This window comes from Coffea arabica, chromosome 1e (genome assembly GCF_036785885.1).
Source record: "Coffea arabica cultivar ET-39 chromosome 1e, Coffea Arabica ET-39 HiFi, whole genome shotgun sequence".
In the NCBI taxonomy this organism is placed as follows: domain Eukaryota; kingdom Viridiplantae; phylum Streptophyta; class Magnoliopsida; order Gentianales; family Rubiaceae; genus Coffea; species Coffea arabica.
Window position 1 is genome coordinate 47,784,706 of NC_092311.1, and position 12,097 is coordinate 47,796,802.

Sequence of the window (12,097 nt, forward strand, 5' to 3'; positions counted from 1 at the left end):
CTTTGGCTTGGGACCATGCATGGACGTGCCCTCTTAGGCTTTATGGAGTAACTTTTAAGCTGCCCGACTGCACACCGATGTGCCGTGTCATATTGAGCATATGCAAACTGAAACGAATTTCCATCTTAATAAAGGAACCTTTGACCTTTGTAATAATCCCTTTGCCAACTTCTCTGCAATCATCTAGGACAAAGTTAAGTTTATCTCACGAATATATTACTAGCAAAGTTGAAGTTTGTGGGGAAAAACGAATTATTTTTACTCTCTCTTTTAGATAGATCCTTCCACCGTATACTTGTCACTCATGATTTTGGTCACGATATATATATATATATATATATATATATATATATATGTGGTAAAATGTATCTATCAAGTTGCATTGTTGCTGCGGTATCAGACTGCTCGATTGGATCTCTAACTCAAGTGAAGTCTTTCTGGATGAGATTCTGTGAGCTGCGGGAGCCCGCGTAAATACGCTTGCGGTTTGGTTTGCAAAACCAGTATTTGACCGCCAATTGCAAGTGCTTCTGAGTTCTATATAACAAAACCACTCAGGTCCTCGACATTTTTCAATATCTTAAGAGGGTCTTTGATTTCTTGCTTTCATTAACATGAAAAATTTGAGGAGGAGGCGAAGATACACGACCATTTTGCATGTTTTGGTAGCCTAAGGCGTTCACTGATATGTTCGCCACGGAAATTTTAAAGTGAAATACTTTTTGAGCAGCTTAAAGTAGTGTGTTTCTAACAGATTGCGAACAAATAGGAAATTTTAGTAACACAATTTCATACTAGAACCCTTTCTTGTTTTCAAATAAAAGAGGTGAACAAGTCTTATTAGTTCAGTTGGATAAAAATGAGGGGCAGTAATGAGAAGAATTTATTTTTAGCTAGCGCAGTTAATAAACTTTTTTTATTGATTCATTTCTCCATAATGCATAGCCAACTATGCAAAGAATACACTACTAATACAACTAGTAGGTTAAAATTTCAAGAATTAGAAATTCAAATACAGATCTCCATGCTAAAAAAAAATTAAAAAAAGTAGCAAAAAAATATTTTTTTTTTATCTACAATAATTAATTTGTAAACTACTTGCAGAAAACAGGATTAGGGCTAATAGGATAATGAGCCAAACCCATCGAATCTGATTTCGTTGGGCTACATTTCATTCACGGCCCGCTTTCCCTACTAAACCAACAAACCCCAGCAGGCCTATATATGTACCCATCCCCACCTAAGCATTTCACCACCTCCCACCTCTCACAGCCAACTCTTCTCCTTTCTCTCTCCCCACCGCTCCGGCCATGGCCACTCTTCCCTTCCCCGCTATGCTATCACTGTCTCTTCTCTTTTCCCTTTGCATCCTCTCGACAGCCACCCAACCAGGCATGATTCTCACCCTGGTGAACAACTGTCCCTACACCGTTTGGCCAGCCATCCAGCCCAACGCCGGTCACCCGGTCCTCGAACGCGGCGGCTTCGCCCTCCACACCCTCACCCACCGCTCCTTCGCAGCTCCGACCACTCACTGGTCCGGTCGCATCTGGGCCCGCACTGGCTGCACATACTCCAACAATCACTTCTCCTGCGCCACCGGCGACTGCGGGGGGCGAATAGAGTGCGACGGACGAGGCGGCGCCACCCCTGCTACCCTAGTCCAGTTAGTTCTCCACCACGGCCCCGCCGACTTCTCCTCCTACGGAGTCAGCTTGGTAGACGGCTTCAACATCCCCATGACGGTGACCCCGCACGAAGGCAAAGGCACCTGTCCGGTCGTGGGCTGCAGGGTGGACTTGGTTCCCACGTGTCCGGCCAGCTTGAGGTTTCATGGTCCGGGAGGACACGTGGTGGGGTGCAAGAGTGGGTGCGAAGCCTTTGGTACGGACGAGCTTTGCTGCAGAAATCACTACAATAGCAAAGAAACGTGCAAGCCTTCGAGCTATTCGGACTACTTCAAGCATGCTTGTCCGGCAACTTTTACGTACGCTCATGACAGCCCTTCACTCATGCACGAGTGCTCAGCTCCTCGTGAGCTCAAGGTCATTTTCTGCCACTAATTAATTAAGCAGTAATTGATCTTCGTGCCTCGTGCATGGGGAGCCTGTGTTGACCATTGACCGTAGCGTGGATGTTTGTGCTTGGAAAATAATTCGTTTTTGTACTTGAGGGTAATTAAAAAAAAGAAGAAACAAAAGGATCAGTCAAGTCGGTGCTCGTTAGGTGTTTATGGATTGTGTACGGTGTTGTTCCACTTCAATGCATGTTATTGTGTTGTGTTTCACCTATTTTCTTTGCTTCTCTGGTTGTAGCTTTGGGAGTTTGTGTGGTTGAAATAATGGTGCAAACAAGAATTTCATTTCAAGTGATTACCAGCTCGTTAGTCTAATTATCTGCTGTCTAGTGATTCTATTTCTCATTCAGACCAAATTCGCTCTTCAAATTCATGAAAATCCTTTGGTTTTTTTTTTCACTACTAACTACCGTAAATGTGTCATCTTCTTGCTTACATAACCGCTGAATTTAAGAGTAAGACAGAGCGTAAAGCTCTCGCGACAGAAAATGAAGATGAAGAGATTTTTTGTTACCTTGTGAGATGGAGCTGAGTTGTAACTTTCAATAATTCACCCAACATGAACCAAGAAAAGGAAAGGAGAATAAAAGAGAGAGAGAAGATGACGCAAGAATTGTTTTTTGTTACCTTGTACTTGAGATGGAGCTGAGTTGTAACTCTCAATAATTCACCTCCCAACACGAACCAGGAAAAGGAGAAAAAAAGGAAAAAGAAGAAGAGATAATCCACTGCACTGCACTACAGTCCACAGTCTATAAAGGAGAAAAAGGACTGCTGATCCAAAGGTATTGAAAAGATAAAGAAAAAATGGAAAAAGCTAGCAGTGTTATTGGGGTAGGTTTTTGTTTAATCACAAAAAAGGGTAAATGCACGCAAGAATATGAAACAAGAAAGTAGAAAAAGGACAGACAGACAGGCAGGCAAGGTAAATTATTCATAGTTCGGTAAACCTATCGAAAGTTGAAACTTTAAATATGCACCGCACGATGTAGGGAAAACCAGCTGCTGCCCCGATGTTATTGCATTGATCAAAGATGAATCGTTTAGACACTGGAAGGGGATTGACAGCGAATCTCTGTAACAGAGTTCAGATGGCGGGGACCCACACAACACACACTCACACGCTCTCTCTCTCTCTCTCTCTCTCTCTCTCTGATTACTTCGGGCTCTTCAAAAGCCCAATGCGGAGCCTCTACTTGTTTGTCTTCTTCCATCTTCCACACCGCTTCGCAGTTTCCAGGGTGAAAAATCGCCTGTTTCGTTTCGGCCTAGACATGACCAACTTCTTACTCTCTTCCTTGAGATGTTTGGAAAATCCTTGCATAAAATGAGCTAGCTCTCCTGATACTCTAATGACGATAAATTATTCAAGGTTTTTATTTTTGCTTATTCTAACTTGATAAGTTAATGAGGAAATAAAAATACTTCTAAAGTGAATTTCAGGTCATTTTTTACTTTTTAAAATTTTGCCAAGAAAAATAGCACACCATTCGAATTTCCTTTTTCCAATTGGTATTGTTGGATAAAGCTGTCAGTAAAATGATTAAAGCAATTGAGCGCAAGGGGTTTTAACTTTTAAAACCCTGCACCCGCACCTAACTGTCCTTCGCTAAAGACAAAATATGGTGCAAATTTTTATGTCCAATCGGTATTAGTACTATTTTTTTTTTTTTGGGTAGTGAAAAAAAAAAGGATTGCAAGTCTACAACAAAGCCCATGTGTCTTTATCTCAAATTTGACCTGGGTGGAAATTCTAGAAAACTCACTACTACTGCACACTGCAAAGACCAAGAAATGTCTTCATGGAAATAATCATATAATAATTTAAGAAAAAAAAGTGCATCTCAGTGCGTTATAACCCCTTCCCTTAGGAATGCTTGCATTTTTTTTTTTTCATCACCGTGGGTATCCGGGTCTACACCCGACTAATCTCACAGCGTTCTAGCAGAGCGGACCCAACCGATGTCGAAGAAGATAACAACTGGATTGCTGTCCGGGATCGAACCCAGGTGAAACTCATCTAAGAAAGCTACTTCCACCAGCAGACCAACCCAGCGCGGGCTTTGCATTTTCAGTTTGGTACAATTTCATTTTGACTGTTCGCTTCTGTATGCACAGAAGAGTAATTTACAACTCAAGGCGTATTGGTAATCAACTCAAATGTATGTGAAAGAGACAGCTTTGTGAGTATGCCATTTTTTTTCTCATTATGTCCCATATCATATCACGATGCAAATTGGAATACTTGGCCAGAAAGAACATATTGGCATTCCAATGATGCCATTATTCAACATCTTTTCATGGTTGGAGCAATATAATGTAACTCTCAATTTCCACGCTTTCCTTTTCCTTATTGGTCGAGTCTAGCAAATTGACGGCAACATTTGTCCCCAATGCTTGCAGTAATTTGTGCTCCAAAAATTTTTAGTGGGCAAACAAATATTCATGCCATTAGGGGTTTGTAGTTTGTTTAAAGATTTTGTTCAATAGGGACGTGAATCACGTGATGCGTAATTCGGGCGATTTTCGCATAAACCTTTGTTTGGACAGCAATTTTCCAAAGACAAATTGCTACGTTTTCCGTGAACACATTTTCCAATCACCTTTTTATCTCACATATATCAAATCGCTACAGTAATTTTTCTACAAAAAATCTAGAAAAATGCAATCCAAACACATGGATTGCTATTTTTCTCTGGTGAGTTTTTGTAAAAAAAAAAATATTATAGCAATTTGATACATGCAAGATAAAAAAAAAATTGATAATAAAGAAATATGTTCACGAAAAATAAAATTTTTTTTTGAAAATAAATTGCTTTCCAAGTGAAGAAAGTCAATGTCTTGTTTGGATCACTAAAATATGTTTGTTTTCTATGATTTTTTTTAACATTTTTAAAATTTCACGTATGTCACATCACATTTAAAAAATGCAACAATAAAATTTTTTCCAATAACTCTCTAGAAAATGCAATTCAAATTACATCTAAGATGTTAGGGAGGTAGTATTAATAATTTAGCTTGAATAGTTAATCGTAACTTTTTTTTTTCTTTTGTCTTTGAGACATATTTGAATTACTCATGCTATCTTATTTTTCTTTTGTGTTATGCATTTCTTTTTATTGTTTCTTGAGCTGGGAAACGTTTGACAGAGCACAAAATTTGTTGTTTAAAATCCGGCTTTAAATCCGAAATTTGCAATTTCTTCGAAAGTTTTATGTATGGTATACATGATAGTTGATTTATGTGGACATCCAAAGTCACCTCATGCGCACAAAAATCATCTCGAAATTGCAACTTATCATGTTAGACTAATTGACTTAGAAAACCACAAACTTTCAACTGGTTATTCTTAGTTTTAGTTTTTTTTTTCCCAGTTTTAGTTTTTTTTTCTCAAACGGCAACATTTTATTGATAAAGGTAAACTTTTACATAAAAGATGGGCGACGGCCCGCAACATCTGCTTGCCCCAGCTCAAGCAGCCAGTCTGGGAAGACATCCTTCCATTCAGTTTGTTCTCTCAACTTTAATGCCATTTTGGCAAGTGTGTGACTAACAGAGTTGTTTACTCTTCGGGTAAAAGTACAACAACATTCGTCAAATTTTGTTCTAAGTTTCCAGATATCAGATAACACTACTGATCGTATCACATTAGTCTGCTCCCTGTTAATCTCTTCCACCACCATAAGGCAATCTGATTCAAACATCACCCTTCTCCATCCTTGCTGCTTCGCCTTCACCATGGCTGCTCTTAATGCCATTGATTCTTCTAGCTTTGGATTGGAACAACTAGAGTTTGGTATTGCCCAAGCTCCTAGAACATTCCCTTTCCAATCCCTTGCAACCATTCCCCAACCTGCCAAACCTTCCTTCTGCTGTAATGCAGCATCTGAGTTTATCTTAATCCAGCCCTTCTGAGCCAAACTCCAGCCATTGGAAATCTCACCTTCACCCTTATTACTGCCTTAAATGTCCATCTCCTGTTTTTGAGCATCCTGGAACTCCTTCCATTCCTCCACTGCTTTGGTAACTGCAGCTAAAGGATTCCTTCCCTGGCCATTGAATTGTCTCTCATTCCTTGACTTCCAAATTTGCCAAAGGAGGTTGATAGTCAGTACTATACGCTCACTTCCCAACTCCTGATTCGCAGCTCCTTTCAATTCCTCCCACCACAACCAAAATTTACTTCTGTAATCCTCCAGACCCTCCCAGCTCACGAGAGCAGTTTTCCAAATAGACAAAGCATGATTGCAGAAGAACAACATGTGCTAAATGGTTTCTACATTCTCCCCACACCCCCTACACATGTGATCTCCTTTCAAGCACCTATCCTTAACAACTGCATTTACTGGTAAAATGCCATGCAGGCATTTCCAAATGAAATGCTTCAGCTTATGCTTCACATTCAATTCCCATAAGAAGTTCCAACTCTGAGTTGCCCTACCCTTCCTACTACTGGATTCTGCTCCATGCCTCCCTTGACTCTCCCTCATTTTCTTACTTTTGGCCAATCTGTACCCAAACTTTACTGTATACACCCCAGTACTTGAGAACACCCAATATAACCTGCCCTTCCTAGGCTCCATACTAAGTGGAATGCTCAAAATTTTCCTACCTTCATCCTTATCAAAAATCTGATCAATCAACTCTCTATCTCACACTCCATCCTTGATCGGCTCACAAACTCTCTGCACCTCTACCCCCTCCTCCTTCCTAGTCTTCACTATTCCATCCTCAGTTTCTGGAAGCCATCTGTCCTTCCAAATGTTGATAGATTTACCATTCCCTACCTGCTTCCTTATCTTCTCTTCCAAAAGGCACCTAGCCTGCAGCAAGCTTTTCCAGCACCATGATTCAGCCCCCACACTCTTTGTCCTCCATATGGATATCCCTTTAAAGTATCTGGCCCTCATAATCTTACTCATCAGTAAATTTGATTTTGTAAGAATTCTCCACAACTGCTTTGCCAACAAAGCCAAGTTAAATTCATGCAACTCCCTAAACCCCAACCCCCCGTCTGCCTTAATCTCTGTTAGCTTCCCCCAACTCAACCAATGGATCCTATTCTCCTCAGCTTTCTGTCCCCACCAATACCTTGCCATTTCTAAACATATTTCCTTACACACAGCCTTTGGCAGCAGGCAAGCAGAAATCACATATGTAGGCAATGCCATAATGACAGCCTTTAGTAATACTTCTTTTCCAGCTTGACTCAGTAGCTTCTCCTTCCATCCCTTCAGCCTAGTTATTGTTTTTTGCTATATGAAATCAAAGACCTGTCTCTTGGACCTCCCAATAACCAAAGGCAGTCCTAAATACTTACTTTGCACCACTCTACTCATTCCTTGCAATTCCCTCATCACCCCTCCTGTCTGCCTATGGTTCATATTTCTACTGAAAAGCAAAGATGATTTCTCCATATTAATTAGTTGACCAGAAGCCTCCTTGTAAACCTTCAGAATACTCCTCAGTTACCTTGCCTCCTCAACATTTGCCTTACAAAAAATCAAAGAATCATCTGCAAAAAATAAGTGGGATAATCTAAGAGCCTCCCTAGCTAGTCTCATACCTGTCAACAAACCTTGTGAATTAGTTTGGTTAATCAAAGAAGACAGTCATTTAGCACAAATCAGGAACAGATAAGGGGATAAAAGATCCTCTTGTCTCAGTCCCCTAGCAGGCTTAATAAAACCAATTTTTTCCCCATTAATGTTAACAGAATATGTGACACTAGTAACACACTCCATAATCCACAGAATCCACATAGGACAAAATCCCATTTTCTGCATCATTTTAGCCAAGAACACACATTTCACCCTATCATAAACTTTGGACATGTCTAATTTGATAGCCATATAGCCCTCCCTCCCAATTCTTTTGTTTTTTAGGAAATGGACACATTCATGGGCAATCAGGACATTGTCTAAAATCTGTCTGCCAGGAACAAAAGCAGATTGGGACTCACTAATACAAATGTTCAGCACACTCTTAAACCTGCCAATCAGCACTTTAGAGATGATTTTATAAATGATATTACATAAACTAATGGGTCTAAACTCAGTAATAGATGTTGGATTCTCAGTCTTAGGGATCTGATCAAGGTCTCATTAATAGACTTCAGAAGAAAACCAGAATGGAAAAAGCTTTGGACAGCATGGACTATATCAGATTTAACTATTTGTCAAAATTTTTGGAAAAAATAATGAGGCATACCATTTGGCCCTGGAGACTTGTTTGGTTGCATTGAGAAGACAGCATGTCTGATTTCCTGTTTTGTGACAGGCCTGGTCAACTGCCTGTTCATATCTGGAGTGACAGTCTGTGAGACACCTCGTAAAATCTCAGCAAAATCCATTAGATTTTCTGTAGTGTAAATCTCCTGGAAATAGTCAATAATCTCCTTCCTTGATTCCTCCTCGTTTTCACACCATTCCCCACTCATTTTTTGCAACCTACTAATTCTATTCCGCCTTCTCCTCCCAGTAATAGATGCATGAAAGAAGCTAATATTCTTATCACCTTCCTTAAGCCATTTTACACTTGCCTTCTAACTCCAGAAAAGCTCTTCCCTCTTATAAGCATCTGCTAACTTTCATTTTTGGCCTGCTAGCTTGATCATATAGCCACAAGGTCTATGCTCCTTCACCTCCCCAATCTCCCTCTTTACTTGCTCAATCTGTTTTTTTGAGTTCCAACGACTCCCTTTACTCCAACTCAGCAAATCCATTTTAACCTTTTTTATCTTACATTTTACTTTATACAATCTGGATCATTGTTGCTCCTCACCCCAGGCTTTCCCAATAACTTCCCTTATATCCTCCTGCATCATCCACCTTCTATCAAACAAAAACCTTCTCTTCCATTTCCTTCCCACTGGCTTTGTGTCCAAAATCAGCATACAATGGTCAGAAGTCTCAATTTCAACATGTAAACATTTAGCCTTATCAAACATCCCTATCCAGCCTCTAGTACCCAAAATTCTATCTAACATTTCCTTTACTTCTCCCTCATTCCCCCAGTTATTACACCAGGTCCAAGGAATCTCTTCAAATCCAATATCAACTAACTCATTAGTATTTATGAGAGAGTCGAAGTCTTGGAACCTTACCTCAGCTCTTTGAATACCCTCCCTATTTCTCTTCATTAGAAGTAATATCATTTAGATCCCCCATGACTGCCCAGTACTCACCCCATAAGACACTTCTTCTGGTTACAACCTTTCACTGCTCTCTTCTAACAGCAGCATCAGAGCTCGTATAAACAGATACACCACCAGTTTACTCTAGTTTCATCATCTTCTATTAATAACTCTATAGTGAAACTTGTAAACAACACCTTTTTCACCATTAGTTCCTGTTTCCAAAATACAGCTAAACCTCCTGCCTTACCCACAGGATCAACCACAAAAACATTATCAAATTTTGTCCACTACTTTACTTTATTCGAATAGCTTTTTTTCTTCTTTGTTTCTGACAAAAACACTAAAGAAGAAGAGTGGAGTCTGATGACCTCCCTCAACTAGGGAACTGTCAAGAGGCTCTCCATATCTCGACAGTTCCACACCACAGCCTTCATATCAACCTTGGAGTCCCATTTAGGGAGGACTCCAATCCCTCAGCGAGATCCATCCAGTCACTCAGTCCATTCTCAAGCTTGATTCTCTTCCCATTTTCTTTGCTTGTCTGATTCATTGCCACTTCCATTTTTTTCTTTCCCTTCTCCACTCCAGCACCCTTTTTATTGACCTCTCCCAATGGTTTCCTCTTGTTTACCTCCAGTACCAATCTTTTTCAGCTCTTACCACCCGTATAGTTCCCTTTACTCCTACTCTTCTCCCTAACCAGCCTACCTTTTCTTTCCCCCACCTCAGATACTATCTCCCCCTCCCTCTCTTCCTCTCATTTCTTAGCATTCTTATCCTCATTTCCCTCCCTTCCAACACCATCCAGCCACATCAGATCATCAGATTCTTCCCTAACTCCCTCTGACCCTATCCCCCCTGCAAGTCCCTGTGTCTCTATCTCCCTGCCAGCCTGTCCCCCCCAGAATCCCTATTCCTGGCCTCCTCTACCCCTCCCTTTTCCTGTCTCCCCTCCCTCTTATTCTCTGCAATCTCTTCAGTCCCCCTCTCTACCAGTACCCTCTTCTCCACTTCCCTTATCTCTGCAGTGTCCCTATGTCATTCCCCCGGGGCAGATTGTTTATGATCCTCTTTCTTGTGGAATTCTTTAGTGTATGTTAACAGAAACTGATGTTCCCCCTACTCCCTCCCACTGTCCTGTGTTCGACTCATCTCCTCATGCCTATCCCCACTCCTATCTCCATTCCTAGTCCTCCTATTAGGACTACGAGGATAGCTTGCTCTTAGCCAATTCCCAAACTGTGATTTCCTCCCTATGTTCATTCCTTTTTTGCTACAATTCCTTTCACCATGACCAATTAGACCATATCCAAAGCAAAAATCTGGGCATTTTTTGTATTTGAACTCAATCCATCTCTTCCTACCATTGCTGTTAACCATTACTCCTCTAGGAAGTGGAACAAACAGGTCAATTTCCACCAAAATTTTCAAGTGTTTCCCTTCCTTCCCTTTACTCTGAGGCAGAATCACCTCTTCCACTTTTGAAAATATACTGCCTATCTTCCTTCCAGCTTCCTTCGTAACCCAGTGTAATGGTATATTCCAGATCTGTACCCAGATAAGAGTTATACTTAACGCTTTCTCATCCTCCTCCAAACCAGCCTCCCACCTCTTCAGTATTAAATGTTGGCTATCATAGATCCATGGCCTCCTACTCAGCACCATCTCGATATCCCTTTCCTTATCAAAGATAAACTGGAATAGGTTACGGCCAATCTCAACAACCTTTAAATGCTTCACCTGAGACCACATTTTGGTTGCAAAGCTCTTGATCCCCCCTATATTAGCCAACTTGTCCCTCACACCTTACCAATCAAGCTTTGTTTACATTCCAGAATTTCTTTTGCCACCTCCTTCTCATCCAATCGAATTCCCTCCCTTTCCTCCTCAGACAACTTAAACCTTCTCAACACATCTTCAATATTTTCCATGGTCCCTCCCACAGATATCACTCCGTCGATTCCAGGAAGCTCTCCGGCCAGTACAAACAAGAATAGACAGAGTCCTGTTCAATGCCTCCTACAAGTTCTAGAACTCATAGAACCTAACAAAGACAGAAAGGAAAAAAAAAAGAAAAGAAATCAGACTCAACTATCAAACGAAGCAGAAACTCAGAACAGAAGAAAACAAAAACGCTATCCCATCTTGACCAAAAGGAAGAAAAAACGCGAAGAAAACTATGGCTGCTATCGCTTAGACACTCCAAAACTTAAACCAGAGCTGATGGAAAATCTGGTACGTTTCCTTCCATTAATACTTGGTGCCTACGCAAATGGATCCAAACTTGAATTTCGCGGAGGAGGGTATGAAGAACGTGAACACCCACAGAGGGGGATTTTCTCTCTCTATAACAGAGAGAAACGACCTCTCATAGAGAGAAAGTTTACCCGCAATGACGATTAAATTTCCATCCTTTACAAATTCAAATTCTTTTCCCAGTTTTAGTTGAATACAAACTTTTGAGTCATCGGACATCCATTTGCCCTTGAACTTTTCAGTCATTTGCATTTGCGCACAAAGGCATCTGCCTAGAATTTTTTTAATCAGACTTTTTTGGCTAGTAATTCAAGTTTATTCCAAAACATCTGCTATTCCGACAATAACGTAAGAAATTTGGCATTGACATAGAGGAACAAGACTATATTGGCTAACCATATTACACAACAATTTTAATTTTATATCTTAATTTTTGTCGAAAATATGTTTGGATAGATGATTATTTTTTAAAAATTATTTGTATTACAGTCACATTTTTAATTACTCCTTTTATCTTTTTAATTATTTTTTATTTCATATAAATGCATATATTACATTATCAAAAGTATTACAATGATTACTCTAAAAAAATTTCAAATAATTTTTTATCCAAACACTTCATTAAA

The 12,097-nt window shown here is 40.2% G+C and overlaps 2 protein-coding genes across 2 annotated transcripts; one reads left to right on the forward strand and one right to left on the reverse strand.

Annotated features, from left to right (window-relative positions):
* The first annotated feature begins 1,236 nt into the window (after positions 1–1,236).
* LOC113708813 (osmotin-like protein) lies at positions 1,237–2,372 on the forward strand. The gene has a single exon (XM_027231419.2). It carries the CDS (start codon positions 1,311–1,313, stop codon positions 2,061–2,063), a length of 753 nt encoding a protein of 250 aa, XP_027087220.1. The 5' UTR covers positions 1,237–1,310; the 3' UTR covers positions 2,064–2,372.
* Positions 2,373–5,502: 3,130 nt separating this feature from the next.
* Positions 5,503–6,567, reverse strand: LOC113695555 (uncharacterized). Its single transcript, XM_027214689.1, has 2 exons — positions 6,401–6,567; positions 5,503–6,034 (listed from the first exon to the last, which is right to left on the reverse strand). Exons 1-2 carry the CDS (start codon positions 6,565–6,567, stop codon positions 5,503–5,505), a joined length of 699 nt encoding a protein of 232 aa, XP_027070490.1.
* Positions 6,568–12,097: the final 5,530 nt, after the last annotated feature.

Bases quoted from the DNA above. Each gene is read 5' to 3' on its own strand.
- LOC113695555 (XM_027214689.1), bottom strand. From the start codon at position 6,567: ATGAGGGAGAGTCAAGGGAGGCATGGAGCAGAATCCAGTAGTAGGAAG. The intron at 6,035-6,400 runs GTGCTTGAAAGG...CATTTAAGGCAG, and splicing joins AATGCAGTTGTTAAGGATAG to TAATAAGGGTGAAGGTGAGA.
- LOC113708813 (XM_027231419.2), top strand. From the start codon at position 1,311: ATGGCCACTCTTCCCTTCCCCGCTATGCTATCACTGTCTCTTCTCTTT.